Raw genomic sequence first — 25,332 nt, forward strand, 5'->3', positions numbered from 1 at the left:
CTCTCCCGAGGACGATAATTGTCGGATGTAATGTCAGTTAACCCTCTTTCTCAAGGGAGATATCTAAAACTTCAGTTTAATCATATTCCTCCCTAGTAAGGTTAATTGTGTGCTCAGCAATTACTGCATTATCTTTCTCAAGGGAAATAACTGTAGGTTATGAGTTTTATATATTCTCTCCATCTAGTGGAAAGATTTGTAAAACCTATATTTTGTTAGTCATCAGTCTGAAGTAAGATATGTTGGTTTCTTCCTCTCAATGTTGGATGTTGTTTGGAACAGGTATGTGCTGACGTTGGTCGTAGATGGAATGCGCAGCGTGAGAAGTTTCCACTTTGACAAAGCTGCAGCCAGTGTCTTAACTACATGTGTAAGTAAAAGAGAATTAAGATAGTCGTAACATTGATATAAAAGTGAGCAAGTTTTATATCTGGAAACATATTGTAAAAGCTGTCGATTATTATTTGGTTACTTTTGTATAACAGGATTGAAACTCGTCCTTGTTGACACGAAAACTATTCCATGATAAATGAACGCACATGTACCAGATATTGTTATGTTTAGAGTTAAATTTCAAAGTGTTGCATAAGGAGTTTAAATTTCAAAGTGTTGTATAAGGTACAAAATAAAAAATTTAACGTAAATCATCTCCCATTTTGATGTATTACAAATGTTATTTCCTGAAATGTGTGTGCATGGACTTTGTTTTTTGTTAAAATTCTGAGAGTAAAGAATAGTCAGCAATTTATTTTTAGATAGGTCTTACTGGATCCATTAATCTGCATGCCAAATATTACTCAAGGGCCGTACTTGGTCCTACAGTTACGACTGGTTATGTTAAAGCACTCATAGTTTGTCAAAGGTTTTATTTTCATGACAGAAAATACCTTCATTAATTTCATTACAGAAAATGATCAGACTTTCCCAATAGTTTGCTTTAAATATTTATATTACAGATCATATTCCTATTGACTACTCTAGGATGATTTCCTAATATCACAAATACATAAAAGGACAGGAATAAATGCTTTTTATGCTGTTGTTATTTTATTTATAAAGGAAATGAATAAAATTTGATAAATGACCAAATTTCATACAAACAGATGTGTGTTTTGGATGATGGTTACCTGTTACTGGGGTCACGTTTGGGGAACTCCCTACTACTACGATACACTGAGAAGGTGGCCGATAGTGACCAGACCGAGGGAGAAAACAAGGTAAGACACCGGAGATTAAATATTGGGTGATTGTAATTAGGATATCAATAATCTGGAGATTAAGTATTGGGTGACTGTAATTAGGATATCAATAATCTGGAGATTAAGTATTGGGTGACTGTAATTAGGATATCAATAATCTGGAGATTAAGTATTGGGTGATTGTAATTAGGATATTAACTCTGAAGAATTTTATTTTGATTATTAATTTATTGGTAGTGTTTCTAGGTATTAAGAATGATATGATAATATCATTTTTAGCTCACCTGGACCGAAGGTCCGGTGAGCTTATGCCATGGTGCAGCGTCCGTCGTCCGTCCGTCGTCCGTCGTCCGTTGTCCGTCCGTCAACATTTGCTTCAAATCGCTACTAGTCATCAAGTTCTTATTGGATTTTGACCAAATTTGGTCAGAAACATTCTTGGCAGAAGGGGATCAGATTTTGCATAAATGGTGACTCTGACCCCCAAGGGGCCTGAGGGGCGGGGCCCAATAGGGGAAATTGAGGCAATTCCTTTAAATCGCTACTAGTCATAAAGTTATGAATGGATTTGAACCCAATTTGGTCAGAAACATCCTTTGGGGAAGGGGAACAGATTTTGCATAAATGGTGACTCTGACCCCCAAGGGGCCAAAGGGGCGGGGCCTAATGGGGAAATAGAGGTAATTCCTTCAAATCGCTACTAGTCATAAAGTTATGAATGGATTTGAACCCAATTTGGTCAGAAACATCCTTTGGGGAAGGGGATCAGATTTTGCATAAATGGTGACTCTGACCCCCAAGGGGCCTGAGGGGCAGGGCCCAATAGGGGAAATTAAGGCAATTCCTTTAAATCGCTACTTGTCATAAAGTTATGAATGGATTTGAACCCAATTTGGTCAGAAACATCCTTTGGGGAAGGGGAACAGATTTTGCATAAATGGTGACTCTGACCCCCAAGGGGCCTGAGGGGCAGGGCCCAATAGGGGAAATTAAAGCAATTCCTTTAAATCGCTACTAGTCATAAAGTTATGAATGGATTTGAACCCAATTTGGTCAGAAACATCCTTTGGGGAAGGGGAACAGATTTTGCATAAATGGTGACTCTGACCCCCAAGGGGCCTGAGGGGCAGGGCCCAATAGGGGAAATTAAAGCAATTCCTTTAAATCGCTACTAGTCATAAAGTTATGAATGGATTTGAACCCAATTTGGTCAGAAACATCCTTTGGGGAAGGGGAACAGATTTTGCATAAATGGTGACTCTGACCCCCAAGGGGCCTGAGGGGCAGGGCCCAATAGGGGAAATTAAGGCAATTCCTTTAAATCGCTACTAGTCATAAAGTTATGAATGGATTTGAACCCAATTTGGTCAGAAACATACTTTGGGGAAGGGGAACAGATTTTGCATAAATGGTGACTCTGACCCCCAAGGGGCCAAAGGGGCGGGGCCTAATGGGGAAATAGAGGTAATTCCTTCAAATCGCTACTAGTCATAAAGTTATGAATGGATTTGAACCCAATTTGGTCAGAAACATCCTTTGGGGAAGGGGAACAGATTTTGCATAAATGGTTACTCTGACCCCCAAGGGGCCAAAAGGGCGGGGCCCATTAGGGGAAATAGAGGTAATTCCTTCAAATCGCTACTAGTCCTAAAGTTATGAATGGATTTGAACCCAATTTGGTCAGAAACATCCTTCAGGGAAGAAGAACAGATTTTGCATAAATGGTGACTCTGACCCCCAAGGGGCCAAAGGGGCGGGGCCTAATGGGGAAATAGAGGTAATTCCTTCAAATCGCTACTAGTCATAAAGTTATGAATGGATTTGAACCCAATTTGGTCAGAAACATTCTTGGGGGAAGGGGAACAGATTTTGCATAAATGGTGACTCTGACCCCCAAGGGGCCTGAGGGGCGGGGCCCAATAGGGGAAATTGAGGCAATTCCTTTAAATCGCTACTAGTCATTAAGTTATGAATGGATTTGAACCCAATTTAGTCAGAAGCATTCTTTGGGGAAGGGGAACAGATTTTGCATAAATGGTGACTTTGACCCCCAAGGGGCCAAAGGGGCGGGGCCCCATATGGTAAATAGAGGTAATTCCTTTAAATCACTACTAGTCATAAAGTTATAAATGCATGTTGTAAACTCAGAGAGTCTGGACTTCATTATTTCTTTAAAGCAGTTGGGATCCCCACGATATAACCATAAATAGCATTGTTTGAGGTTAACAAACAAAAGGAATTGAACATGAACATTATTTTGACATTTGGTCAAATCCAACCAGGTGAGCGATACAGGCCCCATGGGCCTCTTGTTCAAGAGGTTCAATGGCTTTATATATAAATTTACTGAAACTTTCTAAAAGGTTCAATGGCTCTGTATATAAATTTACTTACCGTAAATATTCGCGTATAGTGCGCACTTTTTTTCAAAAAGTGAAAAAGACCACTGCGCACTATACGCAAGTACAAGCCTTTTCCCAGTCAGAATGAATGTGATTTGACTGAGATTTGTGATCGTTTCCTTTCACAGCAGGATTGATTTAATACTTATATATATATATATAAAGCATTTAGAAAGTAATAGTTAACAAATAATCAAAGAAATGAATAGTTATTTTGATGTTTAATTCCTTGAAATTGTGTATTTATCAGCAATTACGTGGATTTATCTAAGTCGATCGCGATCGTGAGCCACACGTTCCGTACACATACGATCTCACTTGAGCATGTTCCCGTATTCAGGTCCAAAACGATGTATAACATCTCAATTAACATCAAACAAAACTTGAAATGATATAGCAGTACTTAGTTATTTCATACTTCTAAATTAATCATCTTATTAATCCAGAGTGCTGCCAGAAACTGATAACGTTCAACTTGTTTATTTACGGAAGCTGTAGCAGCACGCATGCGCAATTAGGCAAGGGTAACACTAATGCCTTGATCTCATGCGGCAGTCACTGACCAACTGGCCATATAAAATACGATCTGACTGTGAAAACTACCGGGGTACTCTTATTTATTGTCTGCACTGTAGATTTATCCATTACATATGTTAATTCATTGACATAAAAGTTGTGACCAGCACGACGACAGCAGACTTGTTTCCGTACTGTATACAAAATGGCGGCCTGTGTTACATTACGTAGCAGTCAGCTTACTAGTCAATCTTGTTATAATTGAGCTTAATTAGCTTTGTATGTTCGTGGACAGACAACACTTGTAAGAGATCATACCTGCGTGAAAATCACAAGGTAATTGAGGGTAGGATTAATTATTTTGTTTGTACAACACCGTAGATGGCACAACTACAATTTGCAAGCTGACTAGGCCTGTTGCGGTATAATGTAAACAACCTGTCAATCCAATGTGTCAAATCTGACCGGTGATTCCAATTAAATGTGGTAAATAAGCTTTCATAAGTTACAAATTCCTATCATCTCATGCTTTAGAATTCATCTAGATTTCTACCACTCAGTTGAATATTGAAAAAAAAAAATATTTTTTTTTGAAAATGAACCTCAAAAACGTACCTGCGCACTATACGCGAGTGCGCACTATACCCGAATATTTACGGTAAATGCTTTACAGAATTTGACTTTTGCTTTTTAAGACATCAGACAGCTTTAAAAAAAAGAAGGTTTTTGTTTGAGTATTGATTGACTTTGATATTTCTTTGTTATTTCATTGTTTGATGATATTTTTTTCCAGTCAGAGCCTCCAACAAAGAAAAAGAAAACAGATGGAACAACAGATATGGGTGTGTATATCATGAATTGAAATCCCAAAATATTATGTCATAAAGTACTGAGATACAAGGAACCATTATTGTCATAAATTGAGATATGAAAATAGAACATGGGGAATACTTTATGTCATAAACTGAGATCTCAAATAGAACACAGGGAATCCTTTATGTCATAAACTGAGATCCAAAAATAGAGCACAGGGAATCCTTTGTCACCAAATAGAATCTTTACCTATTATGTATGAAGGATATCTCATATCACCAAATTAAGAAACAAATTTTCAGGAAATTTATATAAATTTAAGAAAAACTTTCAAAATGGCTCTTGTTGAAAGATTAATTTAAGTAACTCGATGTCATGGTTTCCTGGTCCTACTTTAGATAGGTAAGTTTTACATCATCGGTGATACAGGCTGTTTTAGGTAAAATAATGATTTTGTAAACATTCTGACTCCATTGTTGATAGACTTCTAAACTACAGAGTAAAACATTATGATTACATGTTTCCTAAATTTATGATGAAAAATATATACTTTTCTTAAATCATTGTTTTGTATTTGGGCAGCTTCAGACGTGACCCAGATTGAGAACCTGTACGACCTTGAAGTGTACGGTAGTGCTGAAAACCCTTCTGGAACCATGATCACTAGCTACTCATTCGAGGTAAAATATTTAATTTCGTGATCAATGGACTTATCTCGTGAGCAGCATTTGAACAATTTTCTTTATGTTTCAGAGTTTAAGGTACCCCAGGTTGCCAGTGTTACATAATACATTGTATACCCCTTGACGTGAAGCAAATTCTTTCTAACTTTGCAAAATGCATCCTTATCTAGTATTATATGTTGTAGTTCCATTTCACATTTCATGAAATTTGGACAATTTTTTCTCATACTTGCATTCTTATGCAAAACTGCATTGTGAAAAAAGATTTTCTAACATTATGTCAAGTGTATGTGAGAAAGTACGCAACAGTTTCTTTCTGACTTTGCATAATACATCAATACCTTGTTTTGTTGTGCCAATTGCATTCTGTCAAATTTTGATTATTTTTTTCTTCTTTTTTTTTTCTGAGTTATTCCACTTTTTGTGAAAAACTTGAAATAATCTGTTGTGATAGGTGTGTGACAATATTTGGAACATTGCACCCTGTGGACAGATTGTGATGGGAGAACCAGCCTTCTTGTCTGAAGAGTTTGCAGGCAATCCTGATCCTGACCTTGAACTTGTGACCACATCTGGATATGGGAAAAATGGAGCCTTGTCTGTTCTTCAGGTAAAAATGGAGACGTTACATACATTTATATAAAACAAGATAGAATGTGTTTGTTATGAACCAGGAGAAATGGAATTTTATTTGGTATAGACATGATAAGAATTGTTGTATAATAACAACAGATAATACAGACATGCAAACAGAACCATATTTTTAACTCAAAATTAATATGAATGCAAAATATGAACAAAGTATAGATTTGCATGGAGATGCTTGAAGTAAGACCAGGTAGGCACCTTCTTCATCGACGACACCTTCCATACAAATCTAGGTCAGTTCTCGGTAAAGTCGCATTCTCAAAACCAGAACTGGGTAGGTGACAATGGAACCAACAAACATACAACATATTGTTAAAAGGACATTTCCTAATTCTTAGAACTAAATTGTGACTGTGTTACTTTACATAAGCATGGGTTTGTAACAAATGCATAGATATATTTTACTGTAAGTTTAATTTGTAATTTCCACAGAGGAGCATAAGACCCCAAGTTGTGACGACATTTGAGCTGCCAGGCTGTGTAAATATGTGGACGGTTAAGGGAACCCTTCCAAACGAGGCGCCGCTGAAGGTTAGTGAAGTGATCGAGTCATGAGATCAAAACGATCAAAACATTGAATGTTTGATAGTAAACACAATGACAGATCATACTGAATAATTATGGGTATTTCCAAAACATAACCATATTTATCCACAAATAATCCCTTGTCCAATAATCTCCTACTTAAATTCATCAGCTCTAGCTCATTCTGCATCTGTCACATTGTAATATATTTTGTTGTTTGTTTCTTAGAATTTCTCTTATCTGCAGAAGTGATTCATTTGGTACAAATGTGGTATAACACACGTCTGCCATGAAGTGGTCAGAGCCTTTGGCTCTGTTTAGCTCCATTTCCAATAATGGCTGTTATTGCATGTTTCAAATACTTATATTTTCAAATTCTATCTTATTTTGTAAGAAATTTATATCAAATCACCTGTTGAAGTCTTTCATTGAGAGTGAACAAATGTCCTAAATGTAAGATGTCCTTCATGCAATCCTTGTGTTTATCTGATAGACGTCATCAGCTGATCAGGAGGAAAAGACGGAAGAAAAGGAAGACGGGAAGGAGGAGAAGGAGGAAATACAGAATGGCCACGCCTTCCTCATCCTCAGTCGGTCTGACTCCAGCATGGTAAGGACACCAACTTGAAGTGTCCAATTTAAATCACTGATGTTGATTTAAACTGACTGTTGGTTTAATGAGCTATTTTATATTATTAGCTCACCTGGTCCGAAGGACCAAGGTGAGCTTATGCCATACCGTGGCGTCCGTCCGTCGTCCGTCGTCTGTCATCTGTCGTCCGTCTGTCCGTCAACAATAGTCGAGTTTCACAATACCGTATTTTTCCCCGCGAAAAAAAAATCGAAACCAAAACGAGGCTATACATTCCGGGTTTGGTAAACAAAGATGGCGTCGTCCACCGTCAAAGATACTATCTCTCCAAACTCCCTATCTGATTTCAAGACATTAACTGTCAAACAACTGAGGTCTTGGCTGAAGAATGAAAGAGCAAGCATAGACGGTAATAAGGCAACTTTAGTGTCAAGATCATTTGCTATTTTCTCTTCCAAGTCACTGAAAGCGGCGGAAAATCCTACCGGCACGACTTTTAACTCTGTCAGTAGCGATGTGATAGGCAACACGTTCTCAGATCTTATGTTATTTGCCGGCGACGTTGAGTGGAAGAATGACTTAAGGACATTACCAAACACAAATTTTCATCAGATTTATGAGTATCTGGTCGTTCAGACGAAGAAGTTCGGCAATTCCATCATGAAAGGAACGGCGTACAAGAAGGAGAGGGCGTATGGCTTCTTCAAAGAGGGGCATGTAAATGACGTCAAGATTGCACACCGAAATGATGGTATGGTTTTCATCAGGGCGAAGGTCGTTGCATCAATGAGAAAAGTCCGATACAACGTCATCACTGTGTTCTTGGCCAATGGAGATGTGAAGTATGCCGCTTGTGATTGTCCAGCAGGGTAAGTACATGTGTACACTACTACATTGTATACTAGATGCCCTCTTATGTAATAAGCTTAACGTTATACATGTGCATGTTATATTAAATAACTATCAGCTAGGGGGCATGAGTATGGTATATGTGCAACTATTCCAATTAGTTGTAATATATATTTTTTTAGAAACTGTATTGTTTCATTTTATTTGATTTACAAAATTTATACATGTATCTATCTTAAAGTGATTTGTTTTATGTACAGTACTATGGTAGCTAGTAATATATAGCCTTATACATGTGGGTAAGTTAGTATATGGGATGCTACAGTTTTCTTTTATCAAATTATAATCCTGAACTGATCTCTAATTTTTGTTTATTTTTGTTTCAAAAGGAGTGGTATCAATGCAGAAGGGAAATGTAATCATGCTGGTGGTGTTCTTTTCTATGTTGAGGACTTCTGTAGGAAAGGTTTTCATGAGGAGTCAGAGCCCCTTACCTGTACCTCAAAACTTAGCCAGTGGGTAGTACCAAGAAAACTTAATGTACAAGCCAGTGCCCTGAAAGACATGACCATCCACAAACACAGGCATGGGAATGATAACATTAATGATCAGATGTTAACTGTCTCCAGTTATGATCCACGTGCACCCAAGGACAGGACTCAGGATTTGCATGCATTCTGTACACTCTATGAAAATTTGGAGCAGGATTTTCCACATTCAGGTTTCTTTCTGTTTCATTCAAAACCAGATTCACAGAGTCAACTTGAAACTGAGGAAAGTATTCCAGTGTCAGAATTTGTGGATGTATATACAGAAAATACCTTTGTTCCAATTTACAATAACACTGACAGAAATAAAATAATGGATTACATTAGCTTTAAAAAGGGAATGCATAATGTTATTGGTGATGGTGAATCTGACTAAATGGAAAGAGCCGTGGACATATATATGGAAAAAGATGTGTCATATCTTAACTTGCATGAAAACATTATTTCTGCGATAGAAGTTGAAACAAGAAAACAGTCAAAGTCAGATATTTGGTGTAGTTTACATGATATTGTTCTCACATCTTCCAATTTTGGAAAAGCAGCTAAATGTTCCAAAAACCCAGAAAGTATTCTGCGTGCTATTTTGTATAGTAATATATCAGATTTACCTGCTGTGCGATATGGCCGTGACAATGAAGAAAATGCAATTAAATCATATATTGATAAAATGGAGAAAAGTAATAACCCAGTGACAGTAGAGAAGAGTGGTATTATAATTCATCGTGAAATACCGGGACTTGGAGCTAGCCCAGATGGAAAAGTATTTGATACAGTTTGTCAGGAGTTTGGTGGACTAGAGGTTAAATGTCCTGTGTCAAAGGCAGGTATGACAGTTGAAGAAGCTTGTGATCACAAGGGGTTTTATCTCAGAAATGACTGTGGTAAAATTCATTTGAAAAAAACTCATGATTACTTTTATCAAGTACAAGGGCAGATGTTTATTTCTAGCTTGGAATGGACAGACTTTGTAGTTTGGCTAGGAAAAGAAATATTTGTAGAGCGTGTGAAGTTTGACTCCAACCTCTGGCATTCTCACATCATGCCTAAAATACTTAACTTCTACACAAAAGTGTTTGTTCCTGAACTTCTCACACAACACGTGAAACACAGTATGCAAAGCTAGTGGTTTGATATTGCATGCCTTATTGTCATTACGTATACATTGATCACTTCTGATATATATATATATGTATCAACTCATTTTACTGCAACATGAAAATGTAGTATCAACAAGGTATTAACCTTGCATAGGCTAGAGACCAAAATATGTACATTGTACATCCGAAACATTTAGTCTTAGTGTTATTTTACAATCTGACTCAATATATATTTAGTAAGCATGGGTTCAGTTACATGGTAATTAATTAAATCACACATTACTTTGTGAAAGTAACATAATCGTAAAAAATATTTGTATTTTAGATCTGACATGATACATGTAGAGTGAATTAAAATATTTGTGCAGTTTAGATAATTTAGCACTAAATGTACCAGTGCAGTCAGTGCTTGTGTCTTTTGGTACCTCATGATGTTCAAAACTCCTGATTAGACCATAATTACACAGTCTTAAGTTTAATATTGAATTTTTGGGTCTGTCACACAAAGAATTCCTGGACAGACTATTTTGTCTAGGGAACAATATGAATTAATTAATTGTTCTCACATACATGTGTATGTACATGTAAAAGACTTGACCGTATAATTTTAGCTTTAATTATCTGGCCAGGTATATATATATATGTTACTTTCATATGCATATAGTAAGTAAGTCATTATAATTTTTCTCTCCATCGCCTTCCATTGTGCAATAACTAACACTTAAGTTACAGGTAAATTCTATAAATAAATTAAAAACCCTTTCAAGATTTTTAACATTCAAAGTAGAAGATAAGAGAATATGAGAAGTTTATATTAGATATTTATGAATTTGATTTGTTTTATTTAATATCAGTAAATAATGTAGAATGCAATTAAGTAATTAAATGTAATTGGGCTATATATCCATTTTGAATGTAATTAATTCAATTACAATTCCACGAATTTTCAATAACACATTACATTCAATTGCTTGAAAAAATTAATGCATTGCCATCAATTAGTAATTATTACCATATGCATTGCATTTTATAATTACCTGATGCTTGATACCTATACCGAGTACAAATTCATTAATTTTAATAAGAAATCCATTGTGTTACCAAATTAATATGACCAATCACCATTATATATATCTTGACCAAGTATACAGTTTTATAAAAATGAATACTCAAATATCCATGTGTCACAACTATTTCTTTGTGCAGTACTTGGTGATTACTTGAGGAGTCAAACATCTTTATCTCGATGTAACTCGAACTGATGAATGGGTTACATTTGAGAATGTGTTATGTAGCCAATATGCTGACTTATCATGATTGAAATACTAAGATAAAGAGGTTAAACTGTACTTAAAACATTTTGAAATGTAATAAAAGGACTAGTACAGAAAGTTTATCATGTTTTATTTCTTTAATACATATATATATCACTTAATTATGTAACAGATCAGCAGTGGTTTTGGTCTAGGTATGTAAATGTACACAACTGGAACTGGAAGACTATGTAGGAATGTTGGACACTATAACTGCCTGGCCACATAATATACTGTATTTGACCCAATAAGTGTCCAGTGCTTCCTAAAGACCCACCTTTTATATACAGTGACTATGGATTTATAATGGCAGAATAGCATAAAAAGTCGAGAGAATAATTCCTAATTTACATTTTAAATTCAAACTTTTCCTGAACCTATCAGCCATTTGTAACTCTCATGTGTGATGGAGGAAGCAAAGGAGGGAGAAAGTTGGTCAAAAATGCACACACTTTCACAATTTGTCCAGCAACATGAGCTAAACTGAGTGGCAATACACCGTCCAATAAATGATAATTTTTAATCCTCCCTATTTCTCTTTCTACATGGATTCGCAGAGAAGCTATTTTCATGGTTTTGTCCACTTCCTCAGCAGTAAACTGACTCCGTCCTCCTAGAAAAGGGGGTATATTTAAGGAAACGCCAGAGGGAAGAATGTTTTCTATGTCAAAACCCCTATCTGCCATGAGATTGTCACCTGGTTCAAGTAAATCTAGCAAACCAGACTTAATAGTTATCTCTTTGTCACTGACACGTCCTCCCCAAAGATCGGACACAAATGTACAACACCCATTAGGGTTCACTCCTATTAGAACTTTGAAAGTATTATGATGTTTGTACGATGACCATGTTTGCGACTGGGCAACCATGGATGATGGGACTTCTACATACATTTCTGTACAGTCTATAATCAATCTTGTTGTATCATAATCCTTGAACTCTGGTGGCATGTTTTGTCTGGTCATATTTTGGGATGGAAAGGGGAATAACTCCTGAAGTTCATACAGCAAAAAGTTTATCCAGGTTGTAAATAATTTGGACAAGTGTCCTTGAGAAAGGTGAAACCTGTCGGACAAATCCCTTACAAACAAACCAACTTTCAAACGCACTAAAACAATAAATAGTTCTTCTTTTCCAGTTAATGCACGCTTTTTCCCAGGTTTTCTTTTGTTTTCCTGATAAGCTGGAATAGAGTCATCCACTTCATTTCGGCCTCTCCAATAGTTCAATTTTTCAGTTTTCTTTAAGATATATGCATAAAAAGAGTTAAACACTTTAGCATCAGGAAAACCAGTATAAAATTGAACAGCATCCTTATCGTCCTCTATTTTTTCAAATGAAAACTTGTTGCCTTCAATTTCATTTTCAAGCTCTGCGATGTGCTCTTTTAAACAACATATTTGTTGATTTAATTTTAAAATTTCGTTCAATAAATTGGACTCGGACTGCTCATGATATTGATGATCAGCAACTGAACTGGGGAAATCCTGCTGGCTGGTCTGACAAGATTTGTCAAGTGATGTGTAATTATATGTTGCTTCTGTCTGACAGGCAATTGAGACTGAACATTCATGTTTTAGAACCTGTAAAAACAGTTAAAACTATATATATCATAAGTGCAAAAAAAAATACAGATGAACATGACCAACAGAACATGTAATTGGCATTACATACTAACATACTCTATCAAGTATATAATGTAATTTTAACTAGTTTAGTTGTTTTTTTCTTGGTTATACATGTAGATTCTATCATTGGAAGGTCATTTCATATAGAGTAAAAAAAACAATCTCATATAAACTTGCATGTATGCACAATACTATTTAGCTTTATTCATAACATGTAGTAATCAATTGATGATATTATAGGGTAACTTTATACTTTAATCATTAAACAATATTTACCTTATTATTTGTTTCATCTTCAGGTAAACTTGTACTTTCTTGCAATGGAAAGTAAAGCCGCTGCTTTGGTGGTTTTCTCTCGGATCTTTCCTCTTTCCATACAAATATAGATGGCTCAGATGTTTCTTTTAGGGTCCACTTCTTCGAAACAAGAGAAATATGAATGTCCTTAGCAGTAAAATGTTTATCACAGATAACAGTAGTTGGTTTTAAATTAAATCCATCACGACCATCCTGTCTTTTAATTAATGAACACCATCTATTCTTTAGTGCTGGAGATTTAAGGACACGAGAAGGAATGCGAAAAAAATGATGTTGTGAAAGTTCATTTTCCTTGGTATAAGTTCTATTAGAGCAACCAAATACACAACACATTGCCCCTCGCCCTTCCCAAGCCTTAGACTTCTTTGCTGAAGACCTGGAAGCCATGGAGATCTGTAATGAAATCATGGACAAAAATACAAATGAGGGTTAATTATTACCTTTTTAATTATTTTTAGATAAATTTATGATGATTCAATATCATATAATTTTTGTATAGAAATCTAATTATATAAGTGGTTAATCAGTTCAAACTTGTGTTTCCAGTGACTCACAGCTGACTGTCCAAATTTATTTAGAATTCTCTGACAGTTTATCTATTTTCAGATTATATACATACTTCTCCAGCGTTTTGTCTAATGTATTCAATGAAAACTTCATTTGAAGCGCATAACTTGCTTGAAGCATCGCAAGCTTTAGCGACAAATATAATGGCGAAAACGAAATTAGAAACCTCGTAGACTAGGCTATCTATTTTTAGATTAAAGTAAGTAAGTAATGCAATATCAAATTATCAATATTGTGTGATATTACACGAATAAGTTAATAACTTAATGGGAAAATAATCACTGACACACTGTAACAAATTAATGCTCAAGAATAAAAATGTTGCGTAAAAAATGTCGTATAACGAAGACATCAATACCACAACACAAGCCCCTGTGTCGACTAACGTCACGAAAGACTCTAGAAAGTTGAGTCGAATCACAGAAAAATACAATGAATAGACGTATAATGACCTTGTACATACCGTTAAACAAGTATCAGCACACAAAGATCGTAGATTATTACAGCATCTGTCACTAAAGTTGAACTGTCAAATTGTAGCTGGATCTTCATCAGCTGATCGACTATCAAACCCGGAATTGATAGCCTCGTTTTGATTTCAAATCAAGAACGATAACTCTGATTACTTCTATACAACCGGTATCGTGAAAGGGGACTATTGACTTCTTCTTCATAACCACTGATCAGAATTTGACCAAATTTGGTCAGAAGCATCCCTATGGGTAGGGGACTCAAAATTGTACAAATGATGGGGCTGACCCCCCAGGGGCCTGAGGGGCGGGGCCAAAAGGGGTCAATTTGGCTACATTGATATAAACGACTTCTTCTCTGAAACCGAGCAAAGGATATTGCTCCTATTTGTCTGGAAGTATCACTATGGGGTGGGGATTCAAAATTGTACAAATGGTGGTGCTGACCCCCAGGGGCCTGAGGGGCGGGGCCAAAAGGGGTCAATTTGGCTATATTGATATAAACGACTTCTTCTCTGAAACCGAGCAAAGGATATTGCTCCTATTTGTCTGGAAGCATCACTATGGAGTGGGGACTCAAAATTGTACAAATGGTGGTGCTGACCCCCTAGGGGCCTGAGGGGCGAGGCAAAAATGGGTCAATATAGCTATATTGATATTAACGACTTCTTCTCTGGAACCGAGCAATGGATATCACTCATATTTGCCTGGTAGCATCACTTTGGGGTGGGGATTCAAAATTGTACAAATGATGGGACTGACCCCCTAGGGGCCTGAGGGGTGGGGCCAAAATGGGTCAATATAGCTATATTGATGATACCGACTTCTTCTCTGAAACCGAGCAATGGATATCACTCATATTTGCCTGGTAGCATAACTTTGGGGTGGGGATTCAAAATTGTACAAATGATGGGGCTGACCCCCAGGGGCCGGAAGGGCGGGGCCAAATGTGGTCATTTGGGCTATATTTATAAAAACAACTTCTTCTCTGAAACCGAACAAACGATATTGCTCATATTTGCCTGGTAGCAACACTATGGGGCGGAGATTCAAAATTGTACAAATGGTGTGGCTGACCCCCGGGGGGCCTGAGGGGCGGTGCCAAGAGGGGTCAATTTGGCTAAATTGATATAAACAACTTCTTCTCTGAAACTAAGCAATGGATATCACTCATATTTGCCTGGTAGCAACCCCCTAGAGTAGGGATTCAAAATTGTACAAATGACAGGACTGACCCCCAAGGGGCCTGAGGGGCGGCGTCAAAAGGGGTCAATTTGGCTGTATTGATATAAGCGACTTCTTCTCTGAAACCGAGCAAAGGATATTGCTCCTATTTGCCTGGAAGCAATCACTATGGGGTGGGGATTCAAAGTTGTACAAATGGTGGTTCTGACCCCCTAGGGGCCTGAGAGGCGAGGCAAAAATGGGTCAATATAGCTATATTGATATTAACGACTTCTTCTCTGAAACTAAGCAATGGATATCACTCATATTTCCCTGGTAGCAACCCCCTAGGGTAGGGATTCAAAATTGTACAAATGACAGGGCTGACCCCAGGGGACCTAAGAGGCGGGGCCAAAAGGGGTTATTTTGGCAAAATTGATATAAACAACTTTTTCTCTGAAAATAAGCAATGGATATCTTTAATATGTGACTGGTAGCATTCACTTTGGTTAAGGATTCAAAATTGTACAAATGATGGAGCCAACCCCCTGGAGGCTGAGGGGCTGGGCCAAAAGGGGTCAATTTGGCTAAATTGATATGAACAACTTCTCTGAAACAGCTCATATTTTTACTATTAGCATCCTATTGGGGTAGGGATTCAAAATTGTATAAAGGAAGGAGCTGAACCCAGGGGGCAGAGGGCAGGGTCAAAAGGGGCCAATTGGTCTAAACAAGATCTTCTCTGAAACTAAGCAATGGATATCACTCACATTTGTGTGGTAGCATCCCTATGGGGTCGCGCCAAAAGTCAATTTCATTTCATGGATTAATGTACCTTTTGGCATTTTTAGTATTAAAATAAAACCAATGTACATGTACCCATATAAAATGCTTATGATATATATTGACATAGCAATACCAGCGACAAATATGCTTAAGCATCATTCTTGTTTCATATCTCATGAAACCAGGTGAGCGATACAGGCCCTCTGGGCCTCTTGTACATTAGGTAAATATCCATTCTGAGACGAACTTGGTTCTCTCAGCGATCAGATTCCTTGATCTTCATCTGCATAATGTCGTTGATATAAAAAAAAATCATAATATGTGCGTTATTCATTTCATGCGATGTATAAAATTACTTCCCATTTAAACTTTTGTAAATTTTAAGATGCTGTACTTGTTCATGATGTTATTTAATATCTAGGCTGTTCTACTCTGTCATAATTATTGTTTATTACATCTATATACATTCAGTAGGTCACATATATTGTATGGCCTGTATAGATATAAATAAATGGCATCACATGCTTATTTAGGTGATGATAAATGTATGCGGGTCAAAACTTGACTTTATTTTGTGGAAATGAGTAAAAAGCGTTTTATTGATTTCTACCTTTGCCTTCATGAGAAATAGATTCTTCACCCCTTTCTATGTCCAGCTGAGTTTATTAAACTTGTTTATTATCTAATATGACAGACACCTGAAGGCTTATATCACACCGAATTATTAAACAATTTTGGGTGATCGGGAGGCACAGTGGTAACACACTTGCCTTTCACCTAGGCGGCTGGGGTTCGATTCCCCGATCGGACGTGAAAAGATATAAGGTCACATGCCTGATCACGTGGGTTTTCCCCGGGTACTCCGGTTTCCTCCCACAGTAATACCCCTCGCCTGCTTACATCCGGGCAAACAAGCGTGAATAATATAAGTTGATATATAACTTGTTTTGCAATTGCTATAAAAATGAATAAAGTTTACATTTTTACACTTATCAAACATACTTAATGAATTGAGTATTACATGGAAACTTGTGTGAGATCCATCTGACTGTATATACAATACTGATAGATGGGAATTTCTCAGGCTAATCCATATCTGACTAATACTCTTCCTTCTCCCAGTATACTTCACAAATATTGAAAACATTTTTTTTTTATTTTAGATCCTTCAAACAGGCCAAGAAATCATGGAGCTGGACCATAGTGGTTTCAGTACACAGACGGCCACCATCTTCGCCGGTAACATCGGGAATGATAAATACATTATCCAGGTCTCTGCTACAGGCGTCCGACTGCTGGAGGGAGGTAAGTCCTTATTTGTAAATCTTTAATGTTCCAACTGATAAAACGATCATAAAGGATTGTTTCTTTAATGTTTTCTGTGATTCCAGTCTTCATTTATCACTATGCTTGGTTGAAATAATGGAGAAACCAAACTTCTGTTGGCAAAATTGTTAAAATACATGAGATACTTTAAAATGGCTGCTCATTCTCTGAAGTGAGGACAGCTAAATTTTTGGATAAGATTTAAAATGATGTATGAGTTGATAATGAAAAAGTGAATTTAAATAAATCCAATACTTATGTGATCACTATATGCTGTATATATTTTGTAATAAAGCACCCAACCCTTGTTATGAAACATTTTCTTCAGGTTTGTAAGTATGAGTGTGAATAGGCATATTGAATATATCATCAAAGTTTATTCTCATCTGACCTTTTCTGCCGCTCTGCTCTCCATATATACCATATACAATTAAATCATGTCCAGCTCCTGTGTTACCTGCTATATTTAAAACATGTCTAGCCTCTGTGTTAGCTACTGTATGAAATATGTCCAGCCCCTTGTGTCATTCTGTCGTGTATCTGTGTTTTACAGTAAAACAAATCCAGCACATCCCGGTCGACATCGGCTCGCCCCTCGTTCACTGTTCCCTAGCTGATCCGTATGTACTACTAATGGCGAGTTCAGGTCAGATTGCCATGCTGACTATGAAAGAGGACATCAATGGTGTCCGACTCGTCACCACTCGGCCATCAGTATCTCAGGTATGTTCATATTGGGTTAGAGAGAAGAATGGGAGAGTCGAGAGAAGGAGAGTTGAGAAACCACACATATTGATGTTTAGCCATATTAAATTTATTTCCTATTTATTCTGAACCCATTTCTGCTAAATAAGAAGTTCTAGGAGTTGTCACTGTCATTCAATTGTTAAAAAAAATTATGGATTGAAGAAAATTTCGATTAAATGCACTTTTTGAAAAATTTGATGATTGGGTGTATGGTATTTAAACAATTGATTTATTTATTATTTATTATACCCCTCCCCAACACACTAAAGGGTGGTATATAGCAATCACTTTGTCTGTGTGTACATCCAAAGGCATCCATCCATGCAAAGCATGTATACAAGATATCTTATGTACCTCTGGGCAGATTTAGTTCATATTCACCATCAAATTCTTCACCTGATTAGAATTTGGTGGTCATCGGTCAAGGTTAAAGGTCAAAAGTGCCACACATGACCACTTAGAATAAGCTTGTGTACAAGACGATCCTTGACAGATATTTTTTTTTTGTTGATGAAGGTGCTGAAGTAACTTCAATACCTCTAAAATGTTCTAGACTACTAATCCTGTTTTTGTATGAAGATCGCATTATTAATTGAAGCTGTCTTACTTCAGCACTCCCGACTCCTGACCCTGTGTTTGTATAAAGATCTCAGCGGAATGTTTACTACCATGACAACCAAGACAGATGATGAGGAGGAGACAATTACAGATACAAAAGACATGAAACCCTCAACAGAGAAGGCTTTCACACTGGACACAGAGTAAGGATAGACAATGAAGGAATTCAGGTGACCTTGACCACCAGCAGTAAGGTCATGGTCACAGTTCACAAGTTGGTGATCAGAATTCAGTCTAGTGGTGAAGGTCTTGATAGTCTGTGAAAGTGAGATAAAATAGTGAATAAAAATCAAGGTTACAGGTATCTCAAAGATAAGAAAGAGAGGCTTGGAAGTCCAGGTTAAGAATATTCAGTTGAAATGGAGTAGAATGTTGAATAATAAGGTCCCAGAGTTCAGTTTCATAAGTATTTCTTAACTTAAAATTGTCCATTGGAAACAATTACAGAATTTAAGCAAAGTTCCTTAACCAAGATGAAATCCAATAATTCTGTCTTGTGGACTATTTTAAGTGAAGGGATTTATGTAAGTGAAGGAACGTTACTGAAACCAGGGCCAGTTGTTTGACAACGTATCTGATTTCATTTCAATAAATGTTATTGTTTGGAAAACATTAGAACTACATGTATTTTACCAATAGACAACAAGTTTGGAATAATTCATCTGTGATTTTAATGGATTTGGTTTGGTTTTGATTTGTATTAGTTAATGTCCTATCAGTAGCTATGGTCATTTAATGATGGCCTCCCCTTCGTATAAAACGCATGAGTGTAGTGTATGTATGTGTGTTTTAATGGATTTAGAGTGATTGGTATTGAATTTTCTGCTTAATATTTCACTTTTTCTCTTCAAATTTATAGAAACATTGATGATGAAGATGAACTTTTATATGGGGAGACGGACACTTCCGTATTCACATCATCGTTTGACGTCAGCATGCGGTCGGAATCTGAGGGGTAAGAGGAGTGTATACTGTACATTTTATCTTATTACTGGCCCGTTCTACCATGTAATGTGGCTATGTCATAAATATCGTATGTGGAATACACTATTGTTATGTTACAAATTCTTTATGACATCACAACTAATATATGATGTTGCACAATTTTCCTTAAAAAACATACTGTATGATTATAATTTGAAATTCACCTAATATAGAAATTAATTAGAAAGTTTTCGCACAATGCATATTGTCATAAATATCAGTTTTGTGATAAACAGAATCTTAGACCCTTGTCTATGTCAAATGGAATTAATTAAATTAGTTCAATGATTTGATATGCCTTTTGAGCTATGTAATAAGCAGAATCATAGACTCTTGTCTATGTCATATGGAATAAATTAAATTAGTTCAATTATTTGATATGTCTTTTGAGCTATGTGATAAACAGAATCATAGACTCTTGTCTATGTCATATGGAATTAATTAAATTAGTTCAATAATTTGATATGTCTTGAGCCTTTATGACATAGTCACTTACGTAAATTCTTAATCTAATTGATGGAAACATCCAAAAAAAATCTTAATTTTTTGAAAATTAATAAGAAATATTGACTGAGAGAATGGCTCTAAGTATATACTGTATATATGGCACTTTGTCTTGTTCTTAATGCTTTCCATTTGTCAGTGAAATGTACGTATAAATCTGCTCTTGTCACCAACATTTTCACTGCTGTCAGAAGTAGTTCTAAAGCATTTAAATCTGTTAATTAAATATAAATTAACGTAATATAAATGTTATATTTAAAGGCCAAAAAGGGAGAATAAGAGCAGCAATATCAACCCCACCTACTGGGCACTTATGTGTCGGGAAAATGGTGTACTGGAGGTAGGTTATTACAGGAGTAATATCAGTCCCACTTACTGGGCACTCGTGTGTCGGGAAAATGGTGTACTGGAGGTAGGTTATTACAGGAGTAATATTAGCCCCACTTACTGGGCACTCATGTGTCGGGAAAACGGTGTACTGGAGGTAGGTTATTACAGGAGTAATATCAGCCCCACTTACTGGGCACTTATGTGTCAGGAAAATGGTGTACTGGAGGTAGGTTATTACAGGAGTAATATCAGCTCCACTTACTGGGCACTTGTGTGTCGGGGAAACGGTGTACTGGAGGTAGGTTATTACAGCATTGCTTCAAAACTCATAATAACTTTTTTATTAAGACAATTTTCAGTATTTTCTGAGATTTTGAAAGAAGAACTATCTTTGCATGTATGTTCATACTTCTGCCATTTTAGCATTTCTTCAAAAATTTCAGGGAAAATATCAACGAAAGATTATCTTTCAAAAGCATCAGACTAGTTTCACAGCATATAGCTTCCTGAGGTGATGATCTATCAAGTTTGTTCCAATAAATACTGATTACTCATATATTGGTCAAAATTGTTGAAAACTTCTCAGGAACCGTACTTACTAAAGTTGTGATACTTATAATTCAGCTTGCGGGATGAAATTATGTTATTTTACTTTTAGAAGTGACCTTGAACTACAATCATGCAATACAGGCCCCTTTGGCCTTTTCTATCTTGTTAAATGTGATGTGAATAGATCTGTATAATGGTTTCTGTTACAGATATACAGTGTGCCGGATTTTAAGATGAGCTACTATGTAAAGAATTTCCCAATGGGTCAAAAGATCTTAGTGGACAGTGTCCAGATGACAGATAAAGTCAGGTAAGCACTGGTCAGCGAGTCAGTTTGACCTACATTTTTATGTGAATTTAGGGAAGAGGTTTGTGATTTCTATTGAGATAATGGAACTTGATATTGTACCTTATTCATATGCTGTAAGCTTTTAGTCTATTTTCAAGACTTTTATTTACCACTGTCTATGTGTTTAGAATATAACCAAAACCTGGAAAATTTGTGGAGAACATCATAGTTTTTTTTTCATTATATCTGTAAAACAAATACATCCAGATACCTAGAAAATTGATGGAGAAAATTGTAGGTTGTTTAACAATTTAAAAAAAAAATATACACCCTTTTTGCTTCGAACTTTTGATAAAATCAAACAAGTTTATATCTTGCAATTTTTTTATACTAATTCAGTATTGGTGTCTCATTATAAAGTCAAAAATCTAAATAAAACATTTAAAATGTTGATTTAAGTTCAAATGATAAAACTTTGGTTATTGATGTTTGATATTATTTTCCTCAAGTTAATGATGATGATTGAACTGTAAATAGAATATTCTTGTCAACCTCATACAAGGTAGATAATTGTATATTGTTACCTCTGTCTATAGTACCAGTGGAATGGGAATGCCAGGAAGTGAGCGGCAGGAGAAAATTGTTGGCGACATGCCAAATATTAAAGAGCTGTTGATGGTCGGCCTGGGATACCGCAACTCTCGATCTTTCCTGTTTGTAAGTTGTTGTTTTTTTAAGGTTTTTCAGTTAATTTGGGCATAATTAAAAGAAAAAAAATTGCATTTAAATTTATTATTGTGTATTAAAATCAAAATTTGATAAGTTCGCTTTGTCTTTTTTATAACAGGCTAGAGTAGATGATGAGTTTTACATCTATGAAGCATTTCCTTTCCACCAAACTCCTGTGGAGAGCCACCTGAAGCTTCGTTTTAAAAAAGTCCAGCATAATGTGATTCTCCGGGAGCGACGAGCCGGAAAGTACAAACGTAAGACAGATCCAGATGACGGAGATGAATCTCAACAATCTACAGATACAACTATGCTTCATTACTTCAGCGATCTGGCAGGCTACAATGGGGTAAGTGAAAGTATACCAGTGGCATCTAGACAATAATGAGTTACATGAAAAAGGTATGGTAATATATATCAAGTGATTTGACAGGCTACAATAAAGTAAAAATGTACCACTGGCAGCTAGATGATGACCGAGGTTATGTCAGTAATATATCTATTTAACAGATCAGAGGACTGCAGGTTTAATTCATATTGTAACACATAATTAATAGACCTTATAATCTTCAGTACCCAGTATGGATGTAATTTCTTTATCATTTCTGGAATATATATGTATGATATAGATTTTACCTGAATAGCCCAGAGTTATATTAAAAGATAGGGAGATTTTTATCGGTGATCAAGGCAGGCTACATTCGACACGAGTGTGTTATCTATATTTTAATAACTAGAGGTATACTGTGTCAATGACGTAGTGTTTAGTGTATGTCTTCAAAATAAAGTTGGTAACTAACATATTTCTCTATACTGTATCACTAAGTATGGCATTTATGTCTTCTAAGTGATTGGTTTAACTGTGTATTGTTTGACATCCTGTAAAACAGCTATGGTTATTTAAGTTGGGAACTTAATTAGATTTCTTTCCTTTTAATTTGGTTCTTTGGTTCTTGGTTTCAAATCCAGCCTGGCTCATTGCATCAACACCTGTCCTGTAGAACTATATGACATTACTTGTAGCTGTTTCTACACCTGTCCTGTATAATTATGTTAATACATTACTTGTACCTTTCAGGTGTTTATTTGTGGAGCGTACCCTCATTGGATATTTATGACAACCCGAGGCTGTCTCCGTATCCATCCGATGGGAATTGATGGCAAGGTCACTTGTTTCTCACCTTTCCACAACATTAACTGTCCCAAGGGTTTCCTCTACTTCAATGGCCTGGTAAGCATAGACTAAAAACAGAAAAAAATTCTGAAATTTTCAAAATTAAGCTTATTGATGTATATTAAAGTGGATTTCCAATGGTTGTAAAATAAATCACTATAGTCTGTATTAAACTAAAATTAATGGTTTTTAACAGATTAGCTTGTTGAGTATAAGGGATAATATATACAATCCGTTTTTTCAAGCCAAAGAAATTTTACAGGGTGGTGGTAAAAATGTTTGTATTAAAGCATGCAGTGACGTTTACAATACTTGTATGTGACAAACTTGTTTTGATATATTGAAGTGTTTAAGTTCGTAAAAGTAGCTTTGGTGTATTTTCTGTTGTGGTTCAAAGGGAGAGCTGAGAATAAGTGTCCTACCCACCCATTTGACATATGACGCACCATGGCCAGTGAGAAAAGTTCCGCTACGCTGTACTCCTCATTTTATAGCCTACCATCCCGAGAGCAAGGTACAGTATATCATTAAATCTAGCCTGAACTGTAATTAGCCTAGTTCATATACATCATATGGCATGTCTAATAATACTATTTTTGTAACCCTGGTAAATACTAGCTGCAATATACAGCTTGGCTAGGGAGATCTTCTCTTTAGCTTGATCGGTTGAGCATAAGACTAGTAAGCCAGAGGTCCCGGGTTCGATCCCTAGCAGAGGCAGTGATTTCAATTTAATTAATCATGCGCTCTGTTACATTTTGATGCCATACAGATGTAACAAGATTTTCCTTGTGGTGTTGTCCAAGTTGAAATATGCTTGTCTTAAATGGAAATCAGTTTTGAAAGTTTTTAGTGAATTTCTCATAAATATGAGTTTTGTAATAATAGACTCTTTAATTTTTGTTCAGCTTATCTAGACTTAGAATCATTTGATATGGCACTTGCCGGAAGGTTTGTGTCGTATCAAATTATTGAAATCAGTATGACTTAGTGATATTCATGTTAGATCCTCTTCGTCTGAAATGTATGATATATACAAATTTACCAGCTCTAGAGGTAACCACTGAACAACAGAATCTGCCTATAGGACCACCTCATGAACTTCTACACAGATTTGTTTCCCTATGAGTAGGTACTGAACTTCTGTACAGATTTGATTTATCTAGGAGTTGGTACTGAACTTCTGTACAGATTTGATTTATCTAGGAGTTGGTACTTAACTTCTGTACAGATTTGATTTATCTAGGAGTTGGTACTGAACTTCTGTACAGATTTGATTTATCTAGGAGTTGGTACTGAACTTCTATAGAGATTTGATTTATCTGTGAGTAGGTACTGAAATTCTACACAGATTTGATTTATTTATCTTTGAGTAGGTACTGAACTTCTGTACAGATTTGATTTATCTGTGGGTAGGTAGTGAACTTCTAGACAGATTTGATTTATCTGTGGGTAGGTACTGAACTTCTGTACAAATTTGATTTATCTGTGAGGCCGGGATTACATGTATGTCTATGCAAGCCCAACTCTCTTTGCTTTTATTTAAAACAATTGTCACAATTTCAATGCCACATTTTATCAGTAATATTTTTTTTTTCAGATTTACTCAGTAGTCCACAGTGTACCGGAACTGTGTAATTTCCTGCCTAAAGCATCCGAGGAAAGAGAGTTTGATGTTGTGGAGAAAGGTTAGTATCCCAAAGATCAAAGTGAATAATCAGTAGTTTGGATTACTGTAATTGTACATATTTTAGTGGTAATCTTATTTTAGCGCTTTTCACATTGGAAGTATTCCGATAAATTATGACTGCACTAATTGCACTTTCTATACGCAATTTCTAAATAATATAGTTTTTTGCATGTCAAAACATCAATGCGCTAATCTATTAAAGTTCGGAAATGTGCTTCAATTTGAGTATGCCAAATAAAGTAAGTTTATGGTGTTAAACAAGGCTGTTTATAAT

The 25,332-nt window shown here is 36.1% G+C and overlaps 2 protein-coding genes across 3 annotated transcripts in view; one reads left to right on the forward strand and one right to left on the reverse strand.

Moving 5' to 3' along the window:
- LOC117337528 (cleavage and polyadenylation specificity factor subunit 1-like) overlaps positions 1-25,332 on the forward strand; it is a 44,464-nt gene that overhangs the window by 8,639 nt on the left and 10,493 nt on the right. Inside the window, exons 10-27 of one of the 2 annotated variants that reach the window (XM_033898548.1) lie at positions 283-370; positions 1,104-1,217; positions 4,911-4,959; positions 5,513-5,610; positions 6,068-6,223; positions 6,694-6,792; positions 7,280-7,396; positions 17,282-17,423; positions 17,998-18,167; positions 18,804-18,952; positions 19,669-19,764; positions 20,559-20,637; positions 21,386-21,486; positions 22,062-22,182; positions 22,313-22,543; positions 23,273-23,425; positions 23,766-23,882; positions 24,969-25,056. In XM_033898548.1, coding sequence (XP_033754439.1) covers positions 283-370; positions 1,104-1,217; positions 4,911-4,959; positions 5,513-5,610; positions 6,068-6,223; positions 6,694-6,792; positions 7,280-7,396; positions 17,282-17,423; positions 17,998-18,167; positions 18,804-18,952; positions 19,669-19,764; positions 20,559-20,637; positions 21,386-21,486; positions 22,062-22,182; positions 22,313-22,543; positions 23,273-23,425; positions 23,766-23,882; positions 24,969-25,056 — 2,168 coding nt within the window. The remainder of the gene's footprint in view (positions 1-282; positions 371-1,103; positions 1,218-4,910; positions 4,960-5,512; positions 5,611-6,067; positions 6,224-6,693; positions 6,793-7,279; positions 7,397-17,281; positions 17,424-17,997; positions 18,168-18,803; positions 18,953-19,668; positions 19,765-20,558; positions 20,638-21,385; positions 21,487-22,061; positions 22,183-22,312; positions 22,544-23,272; positions 23,426-23,765; positions 23,883-24,968; positions 25,057-25,332) is intronic. The other variant, XM_033898549.1, reaches the window with a different exon arrangement.
- LOC117337529 lies at positions 11,260-14,342 on the reverse strand. Its single transcript, XM_033898550.1, has 3 exons — positions 14,162-14,342; positions 13,090-13,524; positions 11,260-12,768 (listed from the first exon to the last, which is right to left on the reverse strand). Exons 2-3 carry the CDS (start codon positions 13,516-13,518, stop codon positions 11,566-11,568), a joined length of 1,632 nt encoding a protein of 543 aa, XP_033754441.1. The 5' UTR covers positions 13,519-13,524; positions 14,162-14,342; the 3' UTR covers positions 11,260-11,565.

This window comes from Pecten maximus, chromosome 11 (genome assembly GCF_902652985.1).
Source record: "Pecten maximus chromosome 11, xPecMax1.1, whole genome shotgun sequence".
In the NCBI taxonomy this organism is placed as follows: Eukaryota; Metazoa; Mollusca; class Bivalvia; order Pectinida; family Pectinidae; genus Pecten; species Pecten maximus.

Excerpts from the sequence above, each read along its gene's own strand:
- LOC117337529 (XM_033898550.1), bottom strand. The coding sequence starts at position 13,518 with ATGGCTTCCAGGTCTTCAGCAAAGAAGTCTAAGGCTTGGGAAGGGCGA. Across the intron at positions 12,769-13,089 it reads AAGATGAAACAAATAATAAG|GTTCTAAAACATGAATGTTC; the intron begins GTAAATATTGTT and ends CTGTTTTTACAG.